Genomic DNA, 24,937 nt, shown 5'->3' with positions numbered 1-24,937 from the left:
CTAGGGGGGGTTCAGCCTTGAGTGCTCTAATCCAGAGGAAAATGACTTATTTTAAAAAGCAGTAAAAACACCGCATTCCTTTGGCACAGGATGAAGACCAGCTCAGCTCTTCAGCCCTCGATCTTTGTCTATTGTTTTCCAAACAGTAAACTACTATTTCCACCCCGACAGATTGTGGGCTGCAGTTCTGTCCGAGTCCTGGGCTCCTCATGAATATGAACTGAAGGGCTCTGACCCAGAAAGTGGTAGGTAATCTCAGGGTGGGGGTTGAGGGTGGGAGGGAGACAGGTAGAAAAAACAAAACCAAACCACCCAGGGTTTATGTAATTCTACACTCTTGAAATCTCCTGCAGGTTCTGAGTGGGGTAAAATGGGGTCTCGGAAATGTGGATGCTGCCTGAGTAGTCTGCTGATTCCGCTGGCACTTTGGAGCATAATTGTGAACATATTACTGTATTTCCCAAATGGACAAATGTCCTATGCATCCAGCAATAAACTCACCAACTACGTGTGGTATTTTGAAGGGCTCTGTTTCTCAGGTATCATGGTAAGTGTGGCTTTGGGAACTTGGGATCGCAGAAGGAGGAGTTCTTACTAAGAATTAAACTCGTTCCTAGTAAAAACGATGAATCACGGAAAAATCATTCTATTAATCCTGGGTTTGCAGTTTGGAAGATGGGTGGTTGTAGAAAGGCAGGGAGTCCATCAGGACTTGGAAAATAGCTTTGTTTTCAGAAAGCTGCTCAATTATGTAGCTCCAGTAATGCGGGAAATTTGTCCTAATGAAAGTCTCTGGGACACTGGCCTATAGAAAAACTATGTCCTCAGGAAACGTTGTGTGTCAGCTTATACTGTTTAATCTCCAGTGGCATTGCTCTTTTCCAGAATGGATTTTCTGTCTGCACTCATGACTCCTCTGGCTTAGAGGGGTATTGAGACAGTGGAAAAAGCAGAAACTTGAGGATTCAGATAAACTTGAATTCCAATCTAAGCTCTCTTATTTGTGTCATGAGACTTTAAGCAAATTATTCAATGTCATTGGGCCTCAGTGTCCTCATTTGAAAAATGTAAATAATAACATTTACTTTTTAGGGAGAATATGGGGATTAAATAAAATCTCATGTATGAAGTGCCCAGGACAGAGAGTGACATACAGTAGGTAGCCAGTGACTATTATAAGTATAAATATTATTAGAAGGGTGGGCCATATCATCATTAAATAGTCTGACATTCTACCCCTAATAAAGGAGGGTGTTTCTGAAAACTAAATCAAAGTGTCCACAGTAAGAATCCATGAATGTTTTTCTGATGACTTTGTACTCTTTAAAAACAAACTGATAGTAAATCATTCTGGCAACTCAGAGGAAAAGACACTTTTCCTGATCATATCATTTCTAAAAAAAACACATTGTGTACTTTTAGCTTCCTATACCAACAATAATATAAAAGAAAACCACTGTAATCTATGTCTACATCTTTGTGGGTGTTTAATTATTATAATATTTGAATATGTTGGAAAGCAGTTTCATTTTGCCACGTTGCACATTATGTATACATAGGTAACCTCTAAAATATGAATATTCAGTGCTATTGAAGGTGCTCTGTGTTAAGTACACAATGAATGTTGGTGGTGGAACTACGCATAAATGCAAGCCTTTTGGAGAAGACTTTTGTATATTAAGATCCATGAAAATGCTTTGTCTTTTGAAATGAGGAAATAATCCAAAATAAGGAAAGAAATGTGTGCATAGATATTTATGGGAGCATTATTTATAATAGCAAAAAACTAGAAGCATCCTAGCATAGACATGGTCAAATAAATCATGGTATGGTCTCTTCATAACTAATGAAATTTGTAGTTATGAACATGTAACAACATGGAAAATGCATGTTAGTTTGTGTTAAGTGAAAAAAGATAGAACAAAAATGTGAATGCATTATGATTGCAACTATGTAATATACACACATGTAGGAAAACACTGGGAATCAATGCCTAAAAGCATGTGAGGGAAGCAGAATTTTTGGATAATTTCCCTCCATTATTCTTGGGCCCTTTGTATTGCAGTTACATTTTACACCAAAAAGAGAAAGCAGTTTCTCTATCAAGACAGGCATTTCTCCTTTGACACAGAACTTTAGGGTCTAGCTCTAATTATTTTTAACAGTATTGTGATGGGGCTGGTTACTGCATCTGATTCCTGTGCCTTATCTTGTCATTGTTTCCCTTCAGTATAGAATTGTAATAAACAGATTGCAAGGCATTACTAAGGTTAAACCAGAAACTGTTTAAAACTGTGTGTTGAAAGGAGGGGAATATAGGACTATTATATTCCATGTAAAATTTAAAACTATAAAAGGAACTTGTTCCCTATCTTTCACTGTCTAGGAATTCTAGAAAAATATCCTTTCAAGAGCAAATCTTTTCAGGAGAAAGAAGAGGAATATAGATAAATAATTAAATGGACAGATAAATAATGGCTGAAGGAATTTGGAAACTGGAAATGTTCACCTCAAACAGTAAAATAACAATTCAGCTTCAAGATTCAGTTCTGAACAGTGGGATAGGTGGAGAATTTGCCAGAAGCAATTCATGGTCCATACCTGCCCAAACCGGAGACTATAATAGTAAAGAAATCCCTGTTCTTTCCAGGACTTGAGCGCTTTGCCTAAGATAGCAAGAAAGGGAAGTAGAATACATTGAATTCTCCCAGTTTGTGGGCTTGAAACAGGCAAAGCACACTGCAAAATTTGAATCTGAGATGATTAGAATACATGGGGAAAATTGAATTTACTTTACTTTAGGTTAAGACATGTAGTATCAGATTAGCCATACCTTTTACCTGCATTCCCAGAGGGCAGAAAGTGGAGAGGAGCTGGCCAACAGCAAAGTCTGGTGGATGGTTTTCCTTTGTCCTTCACTAGTGAGTCAGTAAAAAATGCAGGTTTGCTGCAGAGGATGGTAGTCTCAGGTCCAAACCATTTGCCCCTCCTTAACCCTTAGCTTTTGATAACCGATAACCAGGATAATAATAGTTAACATTTATTGGTCTCTTATTATGAATCAAGCACTGTATTCAAAATTTTACATACAATAACCTCATAACAGCCCAAAGGGTTGAGAACCCAAATTGGTTCTCAGCACCATTTGACAGGAGAGGACTCTTGAGGTCACACAGCTGTTAAAGTGGCAGAGCTGGAATTTGAAGCCCAGATCTGCGTGATCCCAGAGTCTATGCTCTGAAACTGAAAACATGCGTTGTGCTGTAAGTGAATACAAACTAGTTTTCCAATTCTGAATACTATTTCTTTTCTTCCCTACTTTAGATGCTTATAGTAGCAGCAGTTCTTCTTGTACTGGAGAATGATAACAACTATAAATGTTGCCAGAGCGAAAACTGCAGCAAAAAGTACATGGTAAGAGCAATAGTATTTTGAGTATGGTTGACTGGGTCCCAGTTTTCTTTCCTCTCATTTAGAAACACACAGATATTGACACTATTGTACCCTTTCCATGATCCTGTTAGTACAGAACCCAAGAGTTTACTCCAAAAATTATCTTTCATTTTGTTAATTTTTTCCTTCACTTTTTGTTCTGGTGACATTCTTCCAGAAATTCAAGATTTAAAGATACGCAAAATTAGGGAAAAAAAAAAAAAAAACTTTTCCAGAATTTCTGTGAGTCTATTTTTTCCCTTATCAACCTTGTTGAGACTAAGAACTAATTTACATACAATAAATGTCATTCATTAAAAGTGTAAAATTCCATGAGTTTTGACAGTTAACTCCACCCATGAAACTACTGTCATAATCAAGAAACAGAATATTTCTGTCACCTCCCAAAAGGTTAATCTTTGATCTGCTTTTTGTCATTACAGATTAGTTTGTATTCTATATAAATAGAATCATACCATATTTGTCTTCTGCATCTGGCTTCTTCCATGCAGCATTAGATTTGTCCCTGAGTTGGACATATGTGATGTATATTTTTTAAATTGGAGCTTTAAAAATAATTAAAATAAAATCAAGAGAGAATAAATACAACCACATTTTTCTGAGCCTATGTTCAACAGGTAGGCACTGGGTTCCTACATTTCCACCCTTATCCATCTCTTCTTCCTCATGATCATCATCATAGCACTTCATAGTTCTCACACATTTATCGAGTGAATTCGATCATTGTTACTGCTGTTTTATAGATGAGTCACCTGCGACTCAAAGAGAATGTGTGATTCATTAACTAGAGGAGCTTTACCAGAGGTCTGGGAGGCATTCTTTGCAGCAGTGGTTCCACACGTTGGTTGCACATTGCAATCATCTGGGAGCTTGGTGTTAGAATCCCACCCCCAGAGACTCTGACTTAGTTATTCCGAGGTGCAAGCAGATTTTATTGTGCAGCCAGCATGGCATGACCTACTTTCTTTGACTCTTGCTTTTTTGAAGATTAAATTAGTTGTTTAATTTAGCACTGTGCCCCTGGTGGGTATGAATTTAAAAACTAAAATATGCTCCGTATGCATGTGTGTGTGTGTGTGTGTGTTTTCTTAATCAGTTGACTCAGATATCCTCTAGTAATTGCTGGTATTACACTGCAGAAAAGCTTTCAAAATTGTCTAGGTTAAGCAATATATTCAGGTATATTTTAGCCTATGCTACTCAGGGAATTTCTAGAAAACAAATGCATGTGCCATTAAGTATATAATAAAACTCAATTTGTTCAATTTGCTTAATTCACTATTAGCCCCCTCCAGCCCCCCTCTAGACATACTAGAAATAGTATAGGGTCTGGATGGGATCTTATAATCAGCATTGGATAAAATGACTGGCATCTCAGCTGGGAAGAGCAGGAGGAAGGGAGAGAGGAGTCACTGGATTCCTTGCTTGGTTCTTTCAAAGTAGTCTTTAGAAAGGAATCCCAACTGATTTGTCCTCCAATGCCAAATACCTGATGGCAATGAAATAAGTGAGCCTGTAAGCATTAGAGTAAATGTTCTACTTAAGGAAGAGAGGAAGCTGCTACTCAAGTCCAACCAATTGCTACTACTACAAAATTGTACAATAATTCTCAGTTTACGATAGGAAATGGAAATATGGAATTTTAAGGAAAACTTTTCTGTTATAAAATTTGGGGAATTAATTATCATATAAGCTAAATAAAGTAAATCTTGCAGAACAAATTTGAGCTTCCCCTTTGTAACTTCTGGAGCTCTGGAATGGAAATTTAGGTCACCCAAGATTCATTTTGCTGAAGAGAAAAAAGTTTTCCTCAACCCCCTTAAGGTTCCTGGTTGGGTCTGAAAATTAAACTGATGACAGATTAACATGAGAAAAGCATACACATTTTATTGAATTTTTACATGTACATGGAGGGACGAAGAGAATGAAGATCCAAAGATGTGACCAGAGCAGCAAGCTTCTCTACATCTTAGACAAAGAAACAATGAATTTGTCAAGAATTGACAGGACAGAGAGATTTGGGTCAGAGATAGAAAAGGTGAAGAGGTAGCTAGGAAGATACGCTTTAGTTTATCAAGATTGATGTATACAGGATACTTAGGCCCAAATTTCAGTCTCTGGGGATAAGAATGTCTTCCTTCCTCCTGGTACAGAGAGGGTACCTTTCACACGGGAGTTTTATGACCTGCTTCAGGGAAGAAGGGTGAGAGGGTGGAGGAGGTCAAAATGAACTTCCTGCTTCTGCTGTTTCCTCAAACTCCTTAAGATAATACACCAAGATGCCATATCCTGAACTCAGTCATTCTTGTGTCTGACACTTCCCTCAAGATGTTTCACAGTCCAGAAACTGAGTGAGTAGATTGTCTCATAACTCACTGAGCCATTCTCTCAGTCCTGGACATTTCCAAGGTAATGAACAAACAAAGAGCAACAACAACAAAAAACCCCAAAGTTAATGGCTAGAACAAACTGTAAATTTAGTTTTTGAGTCCAGAGGACAAGCAGTTAAGAATATTTCTAGGTGTTGGAACACCAAGCATCTTCAGATGGAGTAAGAGCAGGAGAGGGTAATCTGACAGACTTTCCTGGTTCACCGTTTGAATGTCTCTGGGGACGTCATTAGGTGTTCTGCTGAACTTTCTGAGAGGCCCACACAGCAACAGGTACAAAGATTGTCTAACATGAATTATTGTGATGCTTTCTCTGAAGTTTATATTATAGCTTTAGCTTGTCCGGTTTTGGGAAAAGGGAAGTTTTAATTCTCAATGATTCCAAATCATAAGGGTGGCAGAGAAGTTGGAAACATCAGTTTGGGGGAATGCTAGCCAGATATTGGAGAAAACTAAAATAATTTAGGATTCAGTCCAATGTATAGATAGATAATAAAAACTCAAAGACAATGAACAGGACTAGAATCTGATATCCACAAAAGTGTGTTATAATTTTCCAATGAAACTTTTTTCTCTACAATCACTCCCATTTCTATCCAGATAATCAAAGTAAGACTAACTTGTCTGCAAAATATATCTAGTCTCCTTAAACTGGGCCTGATTATATAACTCCTCAGTTTATCTAGTGCCATGTAATTAATTTTCTTTATGAATGCATCAGTTTCTCCACTGAGTTTTGGAAATTTTTACTCAGCTCAATGGTATGACCTTAAAGTTACAGAAACCTATGCTTGTTAGAGTCCTCGAAGACAAGTACTTAGGCAAAAGCATCAGAGTAGAACAATAATTCTCTGTAAATGACAAAAGACTTTAAAATGGCCATGGTTGAGGATCTAATGAGAGTTTATCATAATGCAAATGAAAAAAGTTGGTTATTTCGGAGGCATACAATATTTTAAGATAATAACTGGAATTATGACTACATTATACCAGGACACAGATTTCCAGAAATTTTATCTAATTTCTGGAGCACATATTAATAACATGTACCCTTACAAATAAAACCTAAAGGTTAAAAACCACTTCTTATATGGCAATATTTTCCACATAATTTAACATATCAAGTAAACCTAATTAGTTTTCTCCCTTCTCGCTCTCTCTCTCTCTCAAGGAAAGAGAACAAATTATTGAGATCTTCCAGGGGACCTCTGGAAAATCCCAAAGTTTGTTCCAGGTCAACAAGACTACATTTAGAATTTCATTTTGGGGGAAGTTTGTCAAAAACATCAAATAGAATCATAAGTCATATGAAACAATACTTAGTGATCCATTTAACTGAAATGACAGTGATTTCAAAGGTAAATACAGAAAGTTACATCATTAAACAAAACAAACAAAGTACCCTTGACTCTATAAGTAGAGAAGACTCACTTGTCTTAAATAATCAGAGATGTAGTAAAATCATGAAGCATAGGAAATTATTCTGATAAAACACAAAGTCTTTGCTTTCTGGGTAGATTACTGAAAAGGTTAAAAACCTTTCATGATTTTTTAATCAAGAGGAGACCGATGGTCAAATAAAATTTGTCCTTTTAGGGGAGATAAGACCTAATTCTAGCTTTGCATCAGTGTACCTTTGATATTAAGGCCAAGGTGATATTAAGGCCAACTCCTTCTCTCTTTCTGTCTTTTCTCAACTTTTGTTTTTGCTCGGTTTGTCCTCTTTTTCTCCTCTTTCTCATTCTTAAACAGCCGATTATTTTACATCAGGACAAATTATTCTTGTTCCTTAACAAAAAGCCATCTCCATAACTCATACTTTTATTTAACCAAAAGATAATTCTACTTTTCTTGCATACAAAGTCATTCCCTTATTACTTCTAGTAAGTTTAATTACATATATTAATTGGAATCCCTAACTCTTGGAAATTTTAATTTCTAGTGAAACCTACAAAGTAAGCAACTGTGAACTATTACATTTTGACATTCTACTGATTGGAAAATTTTATAAATATATTATTTCATAATTTGTGGAAGTATACTTTTCCTCATAGTACAGTTTTCCAATGTGTCACAAGATGTGTTTTACTAAAAAACCAAAATACCTTTAATTCTTCTGTAATAGGAAGAAAAAAGTAGATAAACCTATGATGTAATTACTGTTTCAGTATTTCATCTTACTCAGAAATGATCTAGATATCCACTGAATTTCTATCACTTGTTATAACTTTTAGGTTTCAAGTTAGCAAAAAGATTTTGGAAGTTTTTTTTCTTTTACTATATTTCCCACCTGTGACTCATTTATTATTCAACTGAAAATTTGTACCTCTTCATCTCCCACACCTATTTGGTGAGGAAATTAAAGTAGTAAAGTATTATAAAACATAATTAGTGTTGAAAGGTTTATTTATAATATTTTATCACATAATTTACTTGCTCTTAATTATGTTTAGATTACTCATGAAAATTTTATGAGGTATTCCCTTGTAGTGCAGCAGATTAAGAATCTGGCATTGTCATTGCTGTGGCTCAGGTCGCTGCTGTGGCTGGGGTTCAATCTCTGGCCCAGGAATTTCCACATGCCACTGGAAAAGCCAAAAAAAAAAAAAAAATTCTATGAGGAGTACCCGATGTGGTACAGTAGAAACAAATCCTACTAGGAACCATGAGGTTGCAGATTCGATCCCTGACCACACTCAGTGGGTTAAGGATCTGGCTTTGCTGTGATCTGTGGTGTAGGTTGCAGATACAGCTCGAATCTGGCATTGCTGTGGCTGTGGCGTAGGCCAGCAGTTACAGCTCCGATTAGACCCGTAGCCTGGGAACTTCCATATGCCTCGGGTGCAGCCCTAAAAGGAAAAAAACACACAAAAAAAAATTCTATGAGACATTAAGACATTAAACAAAGTTAGCTTTCATCTTGTTATTTTTCTGGTTAACAATTTTTTTATACACACATATATATAAAGCAACCATCAAACATCATAGAAACAAGCACCTAAAAAAAGTTAAACATGCAGCTTCTCTCTTTCTTTTTTTTTTTTTTTTTTTTTTTTTTTTTTTTTTTTTTTTTTTTGTTTTTGTTGTTGTTGTTGCTATTTCTTGGGCCGCTCCCGCGGCATATGGAGGTTCCCAGGCTAGGGGTCTAATCGGAGCTGTAGCCACCGGCCTACGCCAGAGCCACAGCAACGCGGGATCCGAGCCGCGTCTGCAACCTACACCACAGCTCACAGCAACGCCGGATCGTTAACCCACTGAGCAAGGGCAGGGACCGAACCCGCAACCTCATGGTTCCTAGTCAGATTCGTTAACCACTGCGCCACGACGGGAACTCCTCTCTTCTTTAACAATAGTGCTTGGTGGACATTAAGCAATTTTTATTGTATGTTTCGTTTTTAGGTTGAATTTATAGTTTCATCATTTTAAACATGTAGTAGAGATAATATGTTTGTTTCTCTAGTAAACCTAGGTAGAAAAAAATCTATACATCTGCATTATATTTAAGGCTGACAACTCTAAAGATATGCCTTTTTTACTCAATTTAAAAATTAGCTTTATTTACCAAAGATTATCCCAGATATGTGAATGTTTAAAGGAAAAAAAAAAGCTTCTTTTCTTTTTTTCCCCTCTCTCTCAGGAGATTGTGAACAGAGTTTTAGTTATTTCCTGGGATATTTACATTTCAAGGACATGGTAAGAGTTATATTTCTGAGAGATGGAGAAAGGATGTAGGTTTTCTTATAGGAGTTTAGGACATGGTTGTCTATTATCAGAGGTCTAGGTTAATTACTACTAAAATTTTGTCCTTTTTTTTGGTCTTTTGTCCTTTTAGGGCCGCACCTGCGTCTACACCACAGCTCATGGCAATGCTGGATCCTTAACCCACCAAGCAAAGCCAGGGATCGAACCCACAATTTCATGGTTCCTAGTCAGATTTAGTTTCTGCTGTGCCATGATGGGAACTCCTTGTCCTCTTTCTTAAATGCAGTTTTGTTTTCAGTGTCCTGATCTTTTACAATACCTGCCAACATTTTGAGATTAATAGAAGTGGTTTGGGGATTGGTAAGGATAGGTGGACTTAGAATTGCTTTTATAACTGCATTTTTGGGTTTGTAAAGACTTGGTTTGTAAGACAAGGACAGTTGCTTTTTTAAGTCTTCGAAGAATTGGGTTGCAGCCTGAATGATACCAAGGGGCTGGTCTGCCCATCTGACTACATTATCTTCAAGATGCTTCCTTATTTCAGGGAGATTTCCAACTAAGATGGAAATTGAAAGATTCTCCATTCTAGATTTAGAGCTGTGTGCCTTTGGAATGTTTTCTTAAATCATTCCACAAAGCCTTCAGCATGTTTTATTTTCCTGTGAATGCAGAGCTCCTAAGGAGAGAAGGCCTTAACCTAAAAATTCCTATTAAGCTCTGAATGTCAACCTCCAATTTGGCCAACTTCTGACCATAGAGTTCTTTTTTTTTTTTTTTTTCTTTTCTTTTTCTTTGTTTAAAGAACATGCAAAACCAGAGAGTTCCCATCGTGGCTCATCCTGAACAAGGCCAGGGATCGAACCCCTATCCTCATGGATACTAGTTGGTTTCTTAACCCATTGAGCCACAGTGGGAATTTCCATAGAGCTCTTTAAAAAAAAAAAAAAAATTGTTCCAAATATTTAAACCAAAGTTATACCTATTGAGTATCTCAAAATCAATACTTAACCATGGACACAAGAGGTGCCCCCAAGGAGAGTTCAAGAGATGCAGCCCCCAAACCACTTCCAAAGGTAGCCAAAAGAAAGAGGACTTAGACAACCCCTTGGGAGAGCTGGTAATGTAGGGAAGATAATAGCTACAAATGGGCACCACCACATTTATGTATAGCCATATTTGGGGGCTTGAAATCTGACATTTGACTTCCTGCAAAAGTAAGAACTGACATTTGCATGCCCTGATAGGCAGAAAGCCAAGCCACGTTCTCAGGACATGAAATAGGAGATGAACAGGAAAGCAACAGGATCAATAACCAGTGGGTACCCCCAGACCAAATTTTAATAAGAGTCACAATCCAAGAACTAATACTCACAAATGTTTTTCTCCTGCCAATCTGAATCTGACAAGGAAAGGACCTTACCACCTTTGCCCAACTGGTCTCCCCGAGCAGAGATCTAAGAAACTAACTGGGCAAGAATGCTTTTGGCAACTTTAGTCAGAGGTCTAGGATCTCTGACTGCAGTTTCTGGATTGAACAAAAGTGATGGTGCCCCACGATGGGTGCCAGAAACTGTAGGGGAGAAAAATTTCCTCAACTTTTTAGGATCCCTGTCTGAAAATGAAACTGACAGAGACAGATTAACAAGAGAAAAGCATACAAATTTTATTGAATTTTTCCATGTACCTGAGAGCCTTCACAAAAGAACAAAGTCCCAAAGTTGTGATCAGAGCAGATCTATACCTTTCAGACAAAGAAACAACAATACATTTATAAAAAATCATCAGGTAAGAGGGGTTTGGGCTTCAAGTACTAAATGGTGAAGAAGTAACCAGGAAGGTAAAGTTTAGCTTAACAAGGTTTGTTTACATAGATTTCTTGGCCCCAAATTCCCAGTCTCTGGTGACTAGAGTGTCTTCCTTCCTCTTGATACAGGGACAGCACCTTTCACATGGAAATTTTATGATCCCTGCTTCAGGGTAGAAGGATGAGGGGGTGGGGGAAATCAGAATGGCTTTCCTACTTCTGTCGTTTCCTCAAACTCTTTCAGCCTAAGACATTAATATGCCAAGGTGCCATATTTTGGAACAGCATGACCTAAACCCCGTGAGTTTCTTGGTTGCTGTCCATTCCTCAGTGGAGTCTCATCTTTTACCAATGTCTTATGGGTTGCTATCCCTGGAATACAAACATTGGCCAAAAAAGGGCACTTGAAATAATGGAGGGTTTTGGTTTTTTTTTGGTTTTTTTTTTTTTGTCTTTTTGCCATTTCTTGGGCCGCTCTCGCGGCATATGGAGATTCCCAGGCTGGGGGTCTAATCAGAGCTGTAGCTGCCGGCCTTCGCCAGAGCCATAGCAACACAGCATCCGAGCTGCGTCTGCGATCTATACCACAGCTCATGGCAACACCGAATCCTTAACCCACTGAGCAAGGCCAGGGATCAAACCCGCAACCTCATGGTTCCCAGTCAGATTCGTTTCCATTGCGCCACGATGGGAACTCCTGAAAAAATGGAGATTTTGATTATACTTTCCACTTTGCAAATAATTTATAAATCCATTGTGCCCTTTAATTTTTGAAACAGCCCTATTTTGTAGGTGCTGTCACCATCTGCAGCATCAACATTTTATAGAAATTGAAACTGTGACTCACAGAGATTCTTATTCCCATTTAATTTTGAGGCATACCTTGATTGTGCAATTGTATCTACTCTTTATGTTGTAATTTGTTTGTGTGAACGTACATACATACATAGTATGCCATGGTTGGCAACTTCCCCAAATGAAGACTTTCTTCACTAATCTTCTCAGCAAACTGCTTTGGAGTACATTTGGTAAACAAGGGACTCAATCTTTTGAAAACATCCTTCTTCCTTTTCTAAAGATGACATTGGTGAATAGGTAAATATTTCTTACAAAGTATAACAAACAAATTTATAGTAAAAAAATAGCTCTGGTTATTATATGATGAGGCAAAACTCTATTACAAGCACTATGAGAAATATAATTTGAAAGAACTTTTAATCATATGTGAAGTTGCCAATGAGGTCACCAATATCAAATAGGAAAAGGCACAAGTGTTCTTTCCTTCTTTGTGTTTTTAAAACACTTTTTTTCTGATTTTCTATAAAGATGACATATTAATATTACATTCATAAAGTGATTCTAAACAAAGAACTATAATACAATGTTTGTTCCAAAAATCACAGGTGTTTTGTCCTCACTTTTTCTGGTCTCAGCTTTTGAATTTATCATCATCTGGCTATTGCATGTTTCTCTTTGGCCATCCCACTCTCACTTGCAATTAACATTTCTTTTTTTTTTTTCTTCTTCTTTCAATCTCTTTTTATTATTATTATTATTTTTAATAGTTATTTCCCAAACACAATTTTTTATACTGTACAGCACAGTGACCCAGTTACTCATACATGTACACATTCTATTTTCTCACAATATCATGCTCCATCATAAATGACTAGACATAGTTCCCAGTGCTACGCAGTAGAATCTCATTGCTAATCCATTCCAGAAACTAACATTTCTAAAACTAAATTAAATTGTCTCTGAAGCCAGACTGCCTTTTTTGGCATCTCTATTTGTATCTGTTTTTTATTCAAATTACAAACTCTGGATTTTTTTTTAGTCCATCTCCAGCTACTCATTTCCTCCTCGATGTCTTTTCATCCAATACATGTCTTTGTTGTCATAACTTGCATTTTTTCCATATTCTTTTTTAAAATGTATTTTTATTAAAGTATAGCTGATTTTAAATGTGTCAACTTCTGCTTTACAGCATAGTGACCCTATATATTTTTTTTCTCATACTATCTTCCATCATGTTCTATCCCAAGATATAGTTCCCTGTGCTATACAGTAGGACCTCATTGCTTACCCATTCTAAATGTAATAGTTTACATCTACTAACCCTAAACTCCCAGTCCACTCCACTCCCTTCTCCTCCCTGTAGGCAACCACAATTCTGTTCTCTATGTCTGTGAGTCTGTTTCTGTTTTGTAGAAGGTTCATCGATGCCATATTTTAGAGTCAACATATAAGTGATATCATATAGTATTTGTCTTTCTCTTTGTTTTTTGTTTGTTTGTTTGTTTTTTGTCTTTTTAGGGCCGCACCTGTGGCATATGGAGGTTCCCAGGCTAGGGGTCAAATCAGAGCTACAGCTGCCAGCCTATGACAGAGCCACAGCAACGCCAGATCCGAGCCACATCTGTGACCTACACCACAGCTCATGGCAATGCCAGATCCTTAACCCACTGAGCAAGGCCAGGGATCCAACCCCCAACCTCATGGTTCCTAGTCGGATTCGTTTCCGCTGCGCCACAACGATGGGAACTCCCTGTCTTTCTCTTTCTGACTTACTTCGCTTAGTATGAGAATCTCTAGTTGCATCTATGTTGCTGCAATTATTTCGTTCTTTGTTTAACGGCTGAGTAGTATTCCATTTGGAATTCTTATTTTGGGGCTAATTTCTGGTTGATGTGCCACTGCTGCCAGAGCAGTTTTCCAAAATCATGTCACTTCCTTGCTCAAAAACTAATTACATGGCTTGTTGGAAAAAGAGCTAATCCAGGTCTAGGGCAGCATAAATGTAAACTGAGCTTAGGACATCTTTTGCTAGGAAGCAAGGAAGTGTTCAAAGAATGATAAGGCTGTATCAGAGGGCACAGGAATTAACTTGAAGAATATTCCCACTGGCCACAGCTGGACCATTTGAGCATCTAAAAGAAGAATAACCATAATGAGTTGTAGCACATTGAATTAGAAAATCCCTGAGTCCACTATGATACAGAAAAAGAGAGGCAGAGGAGAGAAACAGGAAATAGAAGTTCTACGCAGGGAAGTGATAACTTACAAGTTGCAGGAGAAATGATAGAATTAGAAAAGCTGCACATTACAACCACTCACAGTGATAACTGGTGGTTATAAATATGAGGTTCAATAGATGCTAAATCCATCAGTTGAGATGTCTTTAGGGAACAAGATATGACAGTCTCAAAGTATTACCTCACAAGTTATTTTCTAATTGCAATATGGAAAATTTACATTTATAGAGCTGAAGGGCACCACCATAACCAAGAGAGCAAATTTAGCATCATCAGTAGCCAGGAGAGACCCATAATGTGCCCAACGCCAATCATGTATTCTTGCCAAAATGTTTTACCCAAGTCCAATTTTAAGGAAACAATCAGAAAAGCTCTGAATATAGGACATTTATAGGACAACTGGCTGGGATTCTTCAAAAACAATGTAATATTCTGAAAAAAAAAATAAGCAGCAAGACTAGTATAGTAAAAGTAACTAAAGAGATATAACCTTGTGCATAAACCTTCATTGAATCCCGTAGAAAAAAGTAAAAATTGCAGAATAATAGAATATCTTTCTTCTTGGGAGATACGTATTGGTGTGTTAACAGGTTGAGATATCACAATGTCTGCAACCTATTTCAAACAGTTAAGCAACAAAAATGTAAATAAAAATACATGTGTGTTGATGTATATAAACATACAGAAAGAGGGGGAGAGAGAGAGCAAGCAAATATGGTAAAACAGCCACAAAAGTGAGGCTGAGTTTAAGATTACTACACTTTCAAATTTTGTAGATTTGAAAAAATTTTAATAAAAGGTTGTGGCGGCTCGGGGGGCACTTGCCCTGAAGGATGAAGTCCAGCCTCCTTGTTCTAAGGCCATCTCTTGCCCAGATCTTTCAAGCTACACTCACTTTATATGTGATTTAAGGTTTGGATTGTGTTCTGTTCACCCTGTCTTCCCAGTATTAGCACCATGCCAATCTGGCTGTCGTCAGTTTCTCCCCTTTACTCCTCTGTAGGACACCCCTCTTAGATCAAAATAATCTACCTTCTCTCACTACTCAATTTGTGCCAATCTGTCTGTGAATGTTGCTCATTCTCTCTACTCAAATGAAAACACCCTCCCCTCATCAATCCCATCCTCACTAGAGTATAAATATGACCATCTGAACAAACACCTGATATTTTCAAGCATAGTCCTGTATGTGAAGATATTCATATATCATTTCATAAAAGAAAGGCAAGGACCATAGCTTATGATTCTTAGAAAACTTACCTTACCCAAAAAATAGTATCTCTTTAATAAATAAGTATAGATTATTGACCACATCCCGTCATTGCATTTATATGAGTTAGTCAGTTTTTTGATATCAAAACTGCAGAAAAAAAGGGGAAGAAATTTTGTAAATTCACTAATTTCCTCTATGGAATGTCAAAGGAAAAAAATCATTTAAAAACTGATTTTTAAAATCAGATGAGTTGGGATTAAATGCTTCCATGTTGATGTGGACATGATATTACATAGACTGCAGCAGGCTTGGATGAATTGGTGAAGGTACCTATCTGATCATTTATCCACAGTATCCCCTTGTCTCATTCTACAGCCCTAACTTCCTTCTATGTTTAATTTAGATACTGATGTCGATGATCTTTTCGGCCCTTGGAATTGCTTTCTCTGGATACTGCCTGGTCATATCTGCTTTGGGCCTTCTTCAGGGCCCATACTGCCGTACCCTCGATGGTTGGGAGTACGCCTTTGAAGGCACAGCAGGACGGTAAGGAATAATTCCCTGATTTGGGAGGAGGGCAGATATCAGAAACTGGCTGAGTATGAGCTGGCTTCAGGCTCATACTCATTTTCCATAATCATTTTGGGGTTCTATGTGGCTACCTTACTGCCAGATTTTTCTAACAGTTGACTAATATCCAGACCAGTTTTTTCCCACACAGACTTTTGTTTAGATGCTTTTTCTCCAGTCTTTTAATGCCACACGCATTCACTATTTTGAGGCTGTCACGGAGATATCCAAATGAGAGCATGTTTCTCCTGTACTGCAGGGCAGGGCTTCCTGGTTATTGTGGTCAGGCAATGGCCAGCTCTCGGGGCTCAAGTAGTTCCAGGAAGTCATGTTGAGCAAATAAGCTGAGCTATTCATATTTACAGTTAGTCAGAAAATAGTTTTTAAGCACCTACTAAGTTCAGGCCGTGGCCTAAGTGCTAGAGAATCAAAGGTAAATTACACAGGTCCACTTCCCTCTGGGAACTCACCCAGACCTGACAGAACATTCTGCTAAGATGGAAGCCTTAGAATGAGCATGGCCCTCAGAGCACAGGGCTTCAATGCTTAAAAATCTGGTTTCAAGGAGTTCCTGTTGTGGTTGAGCAGGTTAAGTACCTGACTAGTCCCAACAAGGATGAGGATTCCATCCCTGGCCTCTTTCAGTTAAAGATCTGGCTTTGCCACAAGCCGTAGGGTAGGCTGCAGATGTGACTCGAATCTGGTGTTGCTATGGCTGTGGTGTAGGCCAGCAGCTGCAGCTCCTATTTGACCCCTGGCCTGAGAACTTCCATATGCTGCAGGTACTGCCATAAAATAAAAATTCTAGGTTCAAGTTTCCCATCTCCTGCTTACAAACTCTATGGCCTTAGACGAATATCTGGATATCTCTGAGTCTCTGTAAACTGGAAATAAACATCACTTCTACCTCACAGAACTGAATGTTAAACAGAAATAAAGCACAAATTAGACTTAATGGATTCCTGACATGCCAAATTTTCTTATTAACATTATTACCTTGTATGACTTTCTATAGCACATGATGTCTTCCATCTGCCAGTGGTCAGTAAGTCCAGTCGTTGGCATAGTGACCAGTGAGGATCCAGTGAGTTTCCTTCAACAAGCATTTGCTGATCTTTGCAATGTGCCAGGCACTGCCTTGGGCCTTAGATGTGGCCCTTCAGAAAAGGATAAGTCACAGTAGTAGTGCCCTCAGAGAACGCAGCTGAGTGAGGAAATAGATGCATAGCTATGGCTATGCTTAGAATTATAACGCAATGAAGAAAATGCTGTGATAGAACTTGCACAGAGTTGCAGAGAAAATGAATATCAGGGTAAACATCTCTGTTCTTTCCAGACTCTGCTAGTGTACTTGTGATTCATTCTATTTATATAAGAAGAATAAATAATACCATAGCCTGGGAGAAAAATAGAAATCCTGCAAGTCATCTTGCTTTAAATTGTTGGATGATCTGTGCAAAGCATATTCTGGGAACAGTCTAGGCTATGAATCTGGAAGGGATTAGTTTCCTTGGAGGCTACGACTGAGTTAAGAGTGAGAGGGGGTCTGGGGTGGGTCCAGGGAAATGATAGCAAGAAATTACATCTGCATCGTGTCTTATAGGTTCCAAAGCATTTTTATATGCCTCCCGTTGAATATTCATGATGACCCTAGGATTAGATATTTTAAGCCATCATTCAGATAAGACTCTAGAAATTAGAGAGGTAAAATCCCTTACAGATCCAGGGGTTCTGTCTCCATATTCAGCCCTCATTACCACTTGAGATATTAGCAATATCAAGAAATCCTAAGTGTCTCTGAATGTCCCAGAGCATAGAGAGTAGGAAATTTAAAAAGAGAGGAAAGAGATTTAAAGTAAGAGAAGAGGAGAGAAATAGAGGGAGGAGAAAGAAATAAAAGAGAAGAAAGCAGTCATGGTGGTGGTGGTGGTGGTGGTGGTGATGGTCACCAAAATGCAGAGTTCACCCCTTTGCGCTACAAGCACCAATGCCCAGGGCCACTCGGCCAGTATCAAATTTGCCTAATTGTTGTTTTGAGAAAAAGCATCTGGCTAATGACAAGATATATATATATATATATATATATATATATATATATATATATACTTTTTTTTTTTTTTTGGTCTTTTCTAGGGCCACACCCATGGCATATGGCAGTTCCCAGGCTAGGGATCTAATCGGAGCTATAGCTGCTGGCCTACGCCACAGCCACTGCAACTCGGGACCCAAGCCGAATCTGCGACCTATACCACAACTCATGGCAATGCCGGATCCTTGACTCACTGAGCAAGACCAAGAATTGAACCCGAAACCTCATGGTTCCTAGTTGGATTCGTTAACCTCTGAGCCACCACAGGAACTCCCATGACAAGATATTTATAAACAACTTTATCTTGTAAATAGGTTTGATTGTTTTTGTTTGGGTTTCTTTTTTTCATTAGAGTTGATGTACATTATTTTATTGTGTACAATAGAATGATTCACAATTTTAAAGGTTATACTCCATTTACAGTTATTATAAAATATTGTCTGTATTCCCAGTGTTGTACAATATATCCTTGTATCTTATTTTATACATTAATAGCTTGTACCTCTTAATCCCCTAATCATATGTTGCCCCCTCCTCTGCCGGTAACCACTAGTTTGTTCTCTATGTCTGTGAGTCTGCTTCTTTTTTGTTATAGTCACTTGTTTGTTATATTTTTTAGATTCCACATATAAATTATGTCATAGTACTTGTCTTTCTCTGTCAGACTTATTTCACTTAGCATAATACCTTCCCAGTCCATCCATGGTGTTGCAGATGGCAAGAATGCATGTTCATTCTTTTTTATGCCTAAGTAGTATTCCTCTGTGTGTGTGTGTGTGTGTGTGTGTGTGTGTGTGTGTGTGTGTGTACATATATACCACATCTTCTTTATTCATTCATCTGTTGATGGACACTTAGATTGATTCCATATCTTGGCAATTGTAAATAATGCTGTGTTGAGGAGACTAGATTTTCATTTTAACTTAGTTGAACAGAGAATATCACCCTTAGGGAAATGCTAATGGCCATGCAGATCCAGAAGTGAGTGAAAGTCATTAGGTTGATTCAGTGTGGTTTTATGTTGTAAGCCACATGGGAAGTCCAATGCAGTGTGGTTTTAAAATTATCTTGGAAGTGGTTTAATTCTCACAATCCTGTAATAAACTAAACTAATCAAAACTTTTGGCCTTTTGTGTTTCTAGCTCTTAATCTAAATCTTAAGAGCTGTAGAACAGCAGTTGTCTAAAGCAGTACTCCTCACACTGTGGACTCTGGACCATCAGCATCACGTGGGAACTTAAAAATGCAAAGTCTCCAGCTCCATCCAAACATTCTAAATCTGAAACCCCGGGTTGGGGCCCAGCACTTTGCATTTTCACAAGCCTTCTGGAAAATCTTGATGTATGCTCAAATTTGAGAACTTTTCTAAAGGGCTTCGGGGCAGAACCTGAGAATAACTAACATCATTTCTCTTTGTTAATTTACCACCTGTGTGATTTTATATACAAAGCTAGCTTAGCCTTGTTCCTGACAACCCAGACTAACCTCTGGACTCTTAGGAAATAGGCAGCCTCTGCCTCTACGGATATTGACATGTGCTGCCTTGCCTATTAAACTCTTCAATATGCATCTTGCTTCCTAAGTGAATTAGAATCATTTGAGGCAGCCACTGTGTTCATAATAAGCTTAGCCCAGTGCTATTACATACCCTATGTTCAGTATATGCATCTGAATAATTTCATGTGTTCATGTTTAATAATATCATGTATTTTAACCATATATATATTAATTTCCCAAATGTATGAAGACTTGTATGTAGCCTTCTTCCTTGGATTGAGTCTGCAGGCTTGGCGATGCATCATGTTGACCATTTCTTCCCTTTCAGTTTCCTTACAGATTCCAGCACATGGAGTCAGTGCCTAGAACCTGCACATGTAGTAGAGTGGAACATCATTTTATTTTCCATTCTCATAGCTCTCAGTGGGCTTCAGGTGATTGTCTGCCTCATCAGAGTAGTCATTCAGTTATTCAAGATACTGTGTGGGACCTATTCAGTCATCATCCAGGTAAACAGACTCCCACTAGCACCTGTACCTCCTCCATTTTACCCCCACTATCCAGGATTCAGTGAGTCTCCTTGGAAGATCCTTAGAGTTCCATCATTTACTTTCCATTCTTAGTGTCCTTATCTTTACTTAGCCTTGAATATCTCAATTTTCCTAATATCCAATGTGTCTATTGGCTTGTCTCTATGGGTTGAATCAATGGAATAACTGTAAAATCACATTCCATGTTGTATGATGAAAATGTAAGTGTTTTGGGCGTTCCCATGTTGGCGCAGCAGAAACGAATCTGACTAGGAACCATGAGGTTGCAGGTTTGATCCCTGGCCTCACTCAGTGGGTTAAGGATCTGGCGTTGCCGTGAGCTGTGGTGTGGGTTGCAGACATGGCTCGAATCCCGCATTGCTGTGGCTGTGGCGTAGGCCAGCAGCTATAGCTCTGATTAGATCCCTAGCCTGGGAAACTCTATATGCTGCGAGTGAGGCCCTAAAAAGACAAAAAAAAAAAAAAAGAAAGAAAAAAGAAAACATAAGTGTTTTGAATAAGCAATATTTCAACATTTCTCTACAGAAATAATGCAAAGCTCAAAGAAGTCTTACTATTTATTGAAAACTTCCCTGTTCATAAATTAGTTGAAGGCTCACAACCCAATCCCACTGAAACAATTTCTATTTTGAATGTTGCTACATTCAATTAATAATCTTCTTTATACTGAGTGGTTTTGAAGAAGAGAAATATGTCTCCATCCTATTGAAACTACCTCTGCTTCATTTATTAAAATATTAATGTTAATTTAATTATGGTTGAAACTGCTAACCTTATCCAGCAAGTCCAGATGAAGAGAAATCATGAATGAGACATTTTGTGTCCTGCTTGGCAACATATAGTGTATAATACCTTTCCTAGCAGCTTCAAATAGATATTTTCCTATTCTACCATGTTTTGAAGATGAACTATAAGTCTGAGTTGCTACCTAGATTATGGGTCATTGATCATGTCAAGTTTACTCACTTTGAGTTTTGTTTTTTTTTTATAGCCTGGAATCATTTGAATAAGGACAAGACTGTTTTTCTTTATCAAGATATGGCCATCTACCTACATCTACTTGAGAGCAATAAACTTGAGGGCAATATTCAAATGACAGTATTTTCTCCAGTTGGTGTTTATTGTCCTCACTGGAAGTGCCAATTATGCTGTCCTTCCATTTAGAATTTTTCCTAAGATATATATTTCAAGGTCTTCAGAAATGTTAATTCCCTTTGATCAAATAAATTCAATTTTAGTAATCTATGGTATGAAAATAAATAAGAACGCAAGGTCAAACTTTATGCAAACATATACTTGAACATTATTTAATATTCCAGAAAATTAGAAGTACCCCCGAAGCCTAACTGTTTATGGGAAGGATTCAATAAAGAGTGGTACATTAGTTGTAATATTATGTAAAATGATATTTTAAAGATTATGAGTAGTACTATGTAAAAAAGCAGATTACAAATTTATGTTTATAGTATAAGAAAAACTAAAACAAAAGTTAATAAATTAAAATATAGGATAATATCTAAATCTTGATGGATTTACACAAAAATGTTTGCTGTGGTTGATTTGGATGATAAATTACCCTTCCTACTTTTGTATATATATATATATATATATATATTTTTTTTTTTTTGTCTTTTTGTTGTTGTTGTTGTTGTTGTTGTTGTTGTTGTTGTTGCTATTTCTTGGGCCGCTCCCTCAGCATATGGAGGTTCCCAGGCTAGGGGTTGAATCGGAGCTGTAGCCACCGGCCTACGCCAGAGCCACAGCAACACGGGATCCGAGCCGCGTCTGCAACCTACACCACAGCTCACAGCAACGCCGGATCGTTAACCCACTGAGCAAGGGCAGGGACCGAACCCGCAACCTCATGGTTCCTAGTCAGATTCGTTAACCACTGCGCCATGACGGGAACTCCCTTGTATATTTTCTTTATTATGTTTTACTATTAAAATACTTTTTAAAAAAGAACACATATTTTTACTATTAAAAATTATCCTGTTTTTGCAATCTTAAAAGGCACATGATTTTTCCAAATGTTTCCCAACCTTGACTATCTATATACATTACACAATAACGCTTCAACCAATGTTCAATGAGGAAAATAGTGAGATAGATAAGCCAAAAAGTTCTATATAAACTTATATAATTTAACAAGTTCTTGACATTATTTTCTCACTGCAGTGGGCTACAAGAGGTAAACTTGAAATAAATGAGCTGTGGAGGGCATGACCATTAAACAGTTGATACTTGTGTCATGGGAAGTTACCACCACCTTATTTATTAAAAAAAACAAGTAAAACATTTATAAACTTTCTACCTATTCTTAGCATGACCCCCTGGAGTAGAGCATCCTTGTCTTATATTTTCCCATCATCCATAGGGCCTAGCACAAAGTGGGCATGGGAGATCTTCAATGTTGGACATTAGTGCCAGGCCCTTCTACTCTCCGTGGCTACTTGCCAAGCACCTGTCTCCATCATGGGCCCACTGGGCCCTAACACTTCTGCCACTTCCCATTGCCCTCCTCCATGGACACTGTCAACAATGCTCTACCTACCAATGCCTGTGCTGTGCCAAAGCTGGGAAGTGGTAGCCAGTAGTCTGGAGAATGCCTCTCTCCTTGATGCCTGGTCAACCTATAGCCTCCTTTAAGGGACGCTGCCCAATACACAGCCTTTGCTGAATCTAGCATCTTGAAAGGAAGCCATGTTGGGTACCACATGACCCCTGTGCCTGGTACCCAGCTGACAGAACTTTAGCTGACAAGCCTAAAGGGAAACACTGTCCAAATGAGATTGGTGGCCTTTCTTACTTGAAAATTTGAATTATAAAGCCAAAAATAAAGCAATTCAGACATTGCTGTCAGGAAAATAATTATGAGGAAGGATGCTAATATAAAAAGAGTATCTGGGAGTCCCCATCGTGGCTCAACAGAAAACTAATCTGATTAGTATCCATGAGGACACAGGTTTGATCCCTGGCCTTGCTCAGTGTGTGAAGGATCAGTGTTGCCGTGGACTGTGGTGTAGGTTGCAGATATGGCTCAGATCTGGCATTGCTGTGGCTATAATGCAGGCCCGCAGCTGCAACTCCAATTCTACCCCTGGCCTGGGAACCTCCATATGCCATGGGTGCAGCCCTAAAAAGACAAAAAAGAGTATCAGATTACTCTAGCAAGCCCAAAAGCTGGCTATATCCAGCATCCTCTTTTCTTCAGTTCTCCCAAAGACTCCACAGTCCTCTTGTAAATGAACTTACAGTCCAGTCCCATCCATTTGTCATTAAGACTGCCTCAATCATCTGAGATTCAATATTTTTTTAATTTTATTTTTAATTTTTTATTAAAGTATAGTTGATTTAAAATGTTGTGCCAACTTCTGCTGTACAGCAAAGTGATTCAGTCATGAATAGACATACATTCTTTTTCTCATACTATTTTGCCATCACGTTCTATCCCAAGAGACGATATAGTTCTTTGTTCTGTACAGTAGGACTTCACTGCTTATCCATTCTAAATTCAGTATAGTTTTGTACATTGAGTGGACCATGAATAGATGTCAGCTGAATGACTGCACTATAGAAACATTGTCTGACAACAGGGGCACAGTCAAATTCAGTACAATATCTATCAGTAAATCAAATATTAACACTGCCACACAAATATTTGTATTTAAAGAGTATATGCTGATGAGGCAATTTTAAGTAAAATAGCTGTATACAAATCTTTGTGTGCACTTTGAACCCAAGTTTTTAAAATAACATATAATTACATGTAGATGAGTACGAACGTTTAGATACATAGAAAAAAGCCTGGAAAATAGCTAAATGTTAATAGTTAATAATTACCATCTAATGATGAATACTTGAGTTACATCTCTTTTCTTTACATTGTTCTATATTTCCAAATTTTCTTTTGAAAATGTATTACTTGAAGAATTAGAAAAAATAAGTATCATTTAAAAAGCAAGTATCCTCCCACACTTTCTATAAAATCCATATAAGGAGCTTAAAATAGGAAAGAACTAGACATGAAACTATGTGTGTGAAAACCCCTTTTCTCACCCTTTTTAGGAGGTACTCTTCCCATTTTTTAATTCTCAGAGAAATTGAGAATTAAATTTGCCAACTAATCCAGTTGCGGATTTCTATTTTTTCATTCATGCTCTTATATTCATTATTACTCTCTTATTTTCCTTGCTTCTTTCTCAATGTACCTTTCCCGACTTCTTAAATTGAATACTTAGCTTATTAATTTTCAACTTTTCTTCTTTTCTTAAAATAAGCATTTAAATATAGTGGTCCCCTTTTGTCTGCAGGAGATAGACTGCATCCAAGACTCCCACTGGATGCTTGAAACCATGGTTGTACTGAACCCTATACATGCTATGTTTTTTTTCCAAACACATAAACCTATGATAAAGCTTAATTTATAAATTAGGCACACTAAGAGATTAACAACAATACCTAATAATAAAATAGAACAATTACAACAATATATTGTAATAAAAGCTATGTCAATGTGATCTTTCTCTCAAAGTATCTTATGGCTGCTTATTCTGCTGCTTGTGATAATATGAAATAATAAAATGTCCACATCATGCCAGGAGGTGAATAATGAAGGAATTGTGACAAAGAG

At 37.7% G+C, this 24,937-nt stretch overlaps 1 protein-coding gene across 1 annotated transcript; it reads left to right on the top strand.

Annotated features, from left to right (window-relative positions):
* Positions 15 to 21,695, top strand: TM4SF18 (transmembrane 4 L six family member 18). Its single transcript, XM_003132479.4, has 6 exons — positions 15 to 245; positions 354 to 547; positions 3,325 to 3,414; positions 16,001 to 16,143; positions 20,082 to 20,262; positions 21,296 to 21,695. Exons 2-6 carry the CDS (start codon positions 371 to 373, stop codon positions 21,308 to 21,310), a joined length of 606 nt encoding a protein of 201 aa, XP_003132527.1. The 5' UTR covers positions 15 to 245; positions 354 to 370; the 3' UTR covers positions 21,311 to 21,695.

Source organism: Sus scrofa, chromosome 13, assembly GCF_000003025.6.
Source record: "Sus scrofa isolate TJ Tabasco breed Duroc chromosome 13, Sscrofa11.1, whole genome shotgun sequence".
NCBI lineage: Eukaryota > Metazoa > Chordata > Mammalia > Artiodactyla > Suidae > Sus > Sus scrofa.
This window is presented reverse-complemented; position numbering and strand designations above follow the sequence as displayed.

Bases quoted from the DNA above. Each gene is read 5' to 3' on its own strand.
- TM4SF18 (XM_003132479.4), top strand. From the start codon at position 371: ATGGGGTCTCGGAAATGTGGATGCTGCCTGAGTAGTCTGCTGATTCCG. The intron at 548-3,324 runs GTAAGTGTGGCT...TCCCTACTTTAG, and splicing joins TCTGTTTCTCAGGTATCATG to ATGCTTATAGTAGCAGCAGT. The intron at 3,415-16,000 runs GTAAGAGCAATA...TGTTTAATTTAG, and splicing joins ACTGCAGCAAAAAGTACATG to ATACTGATGTCGATGATCTT.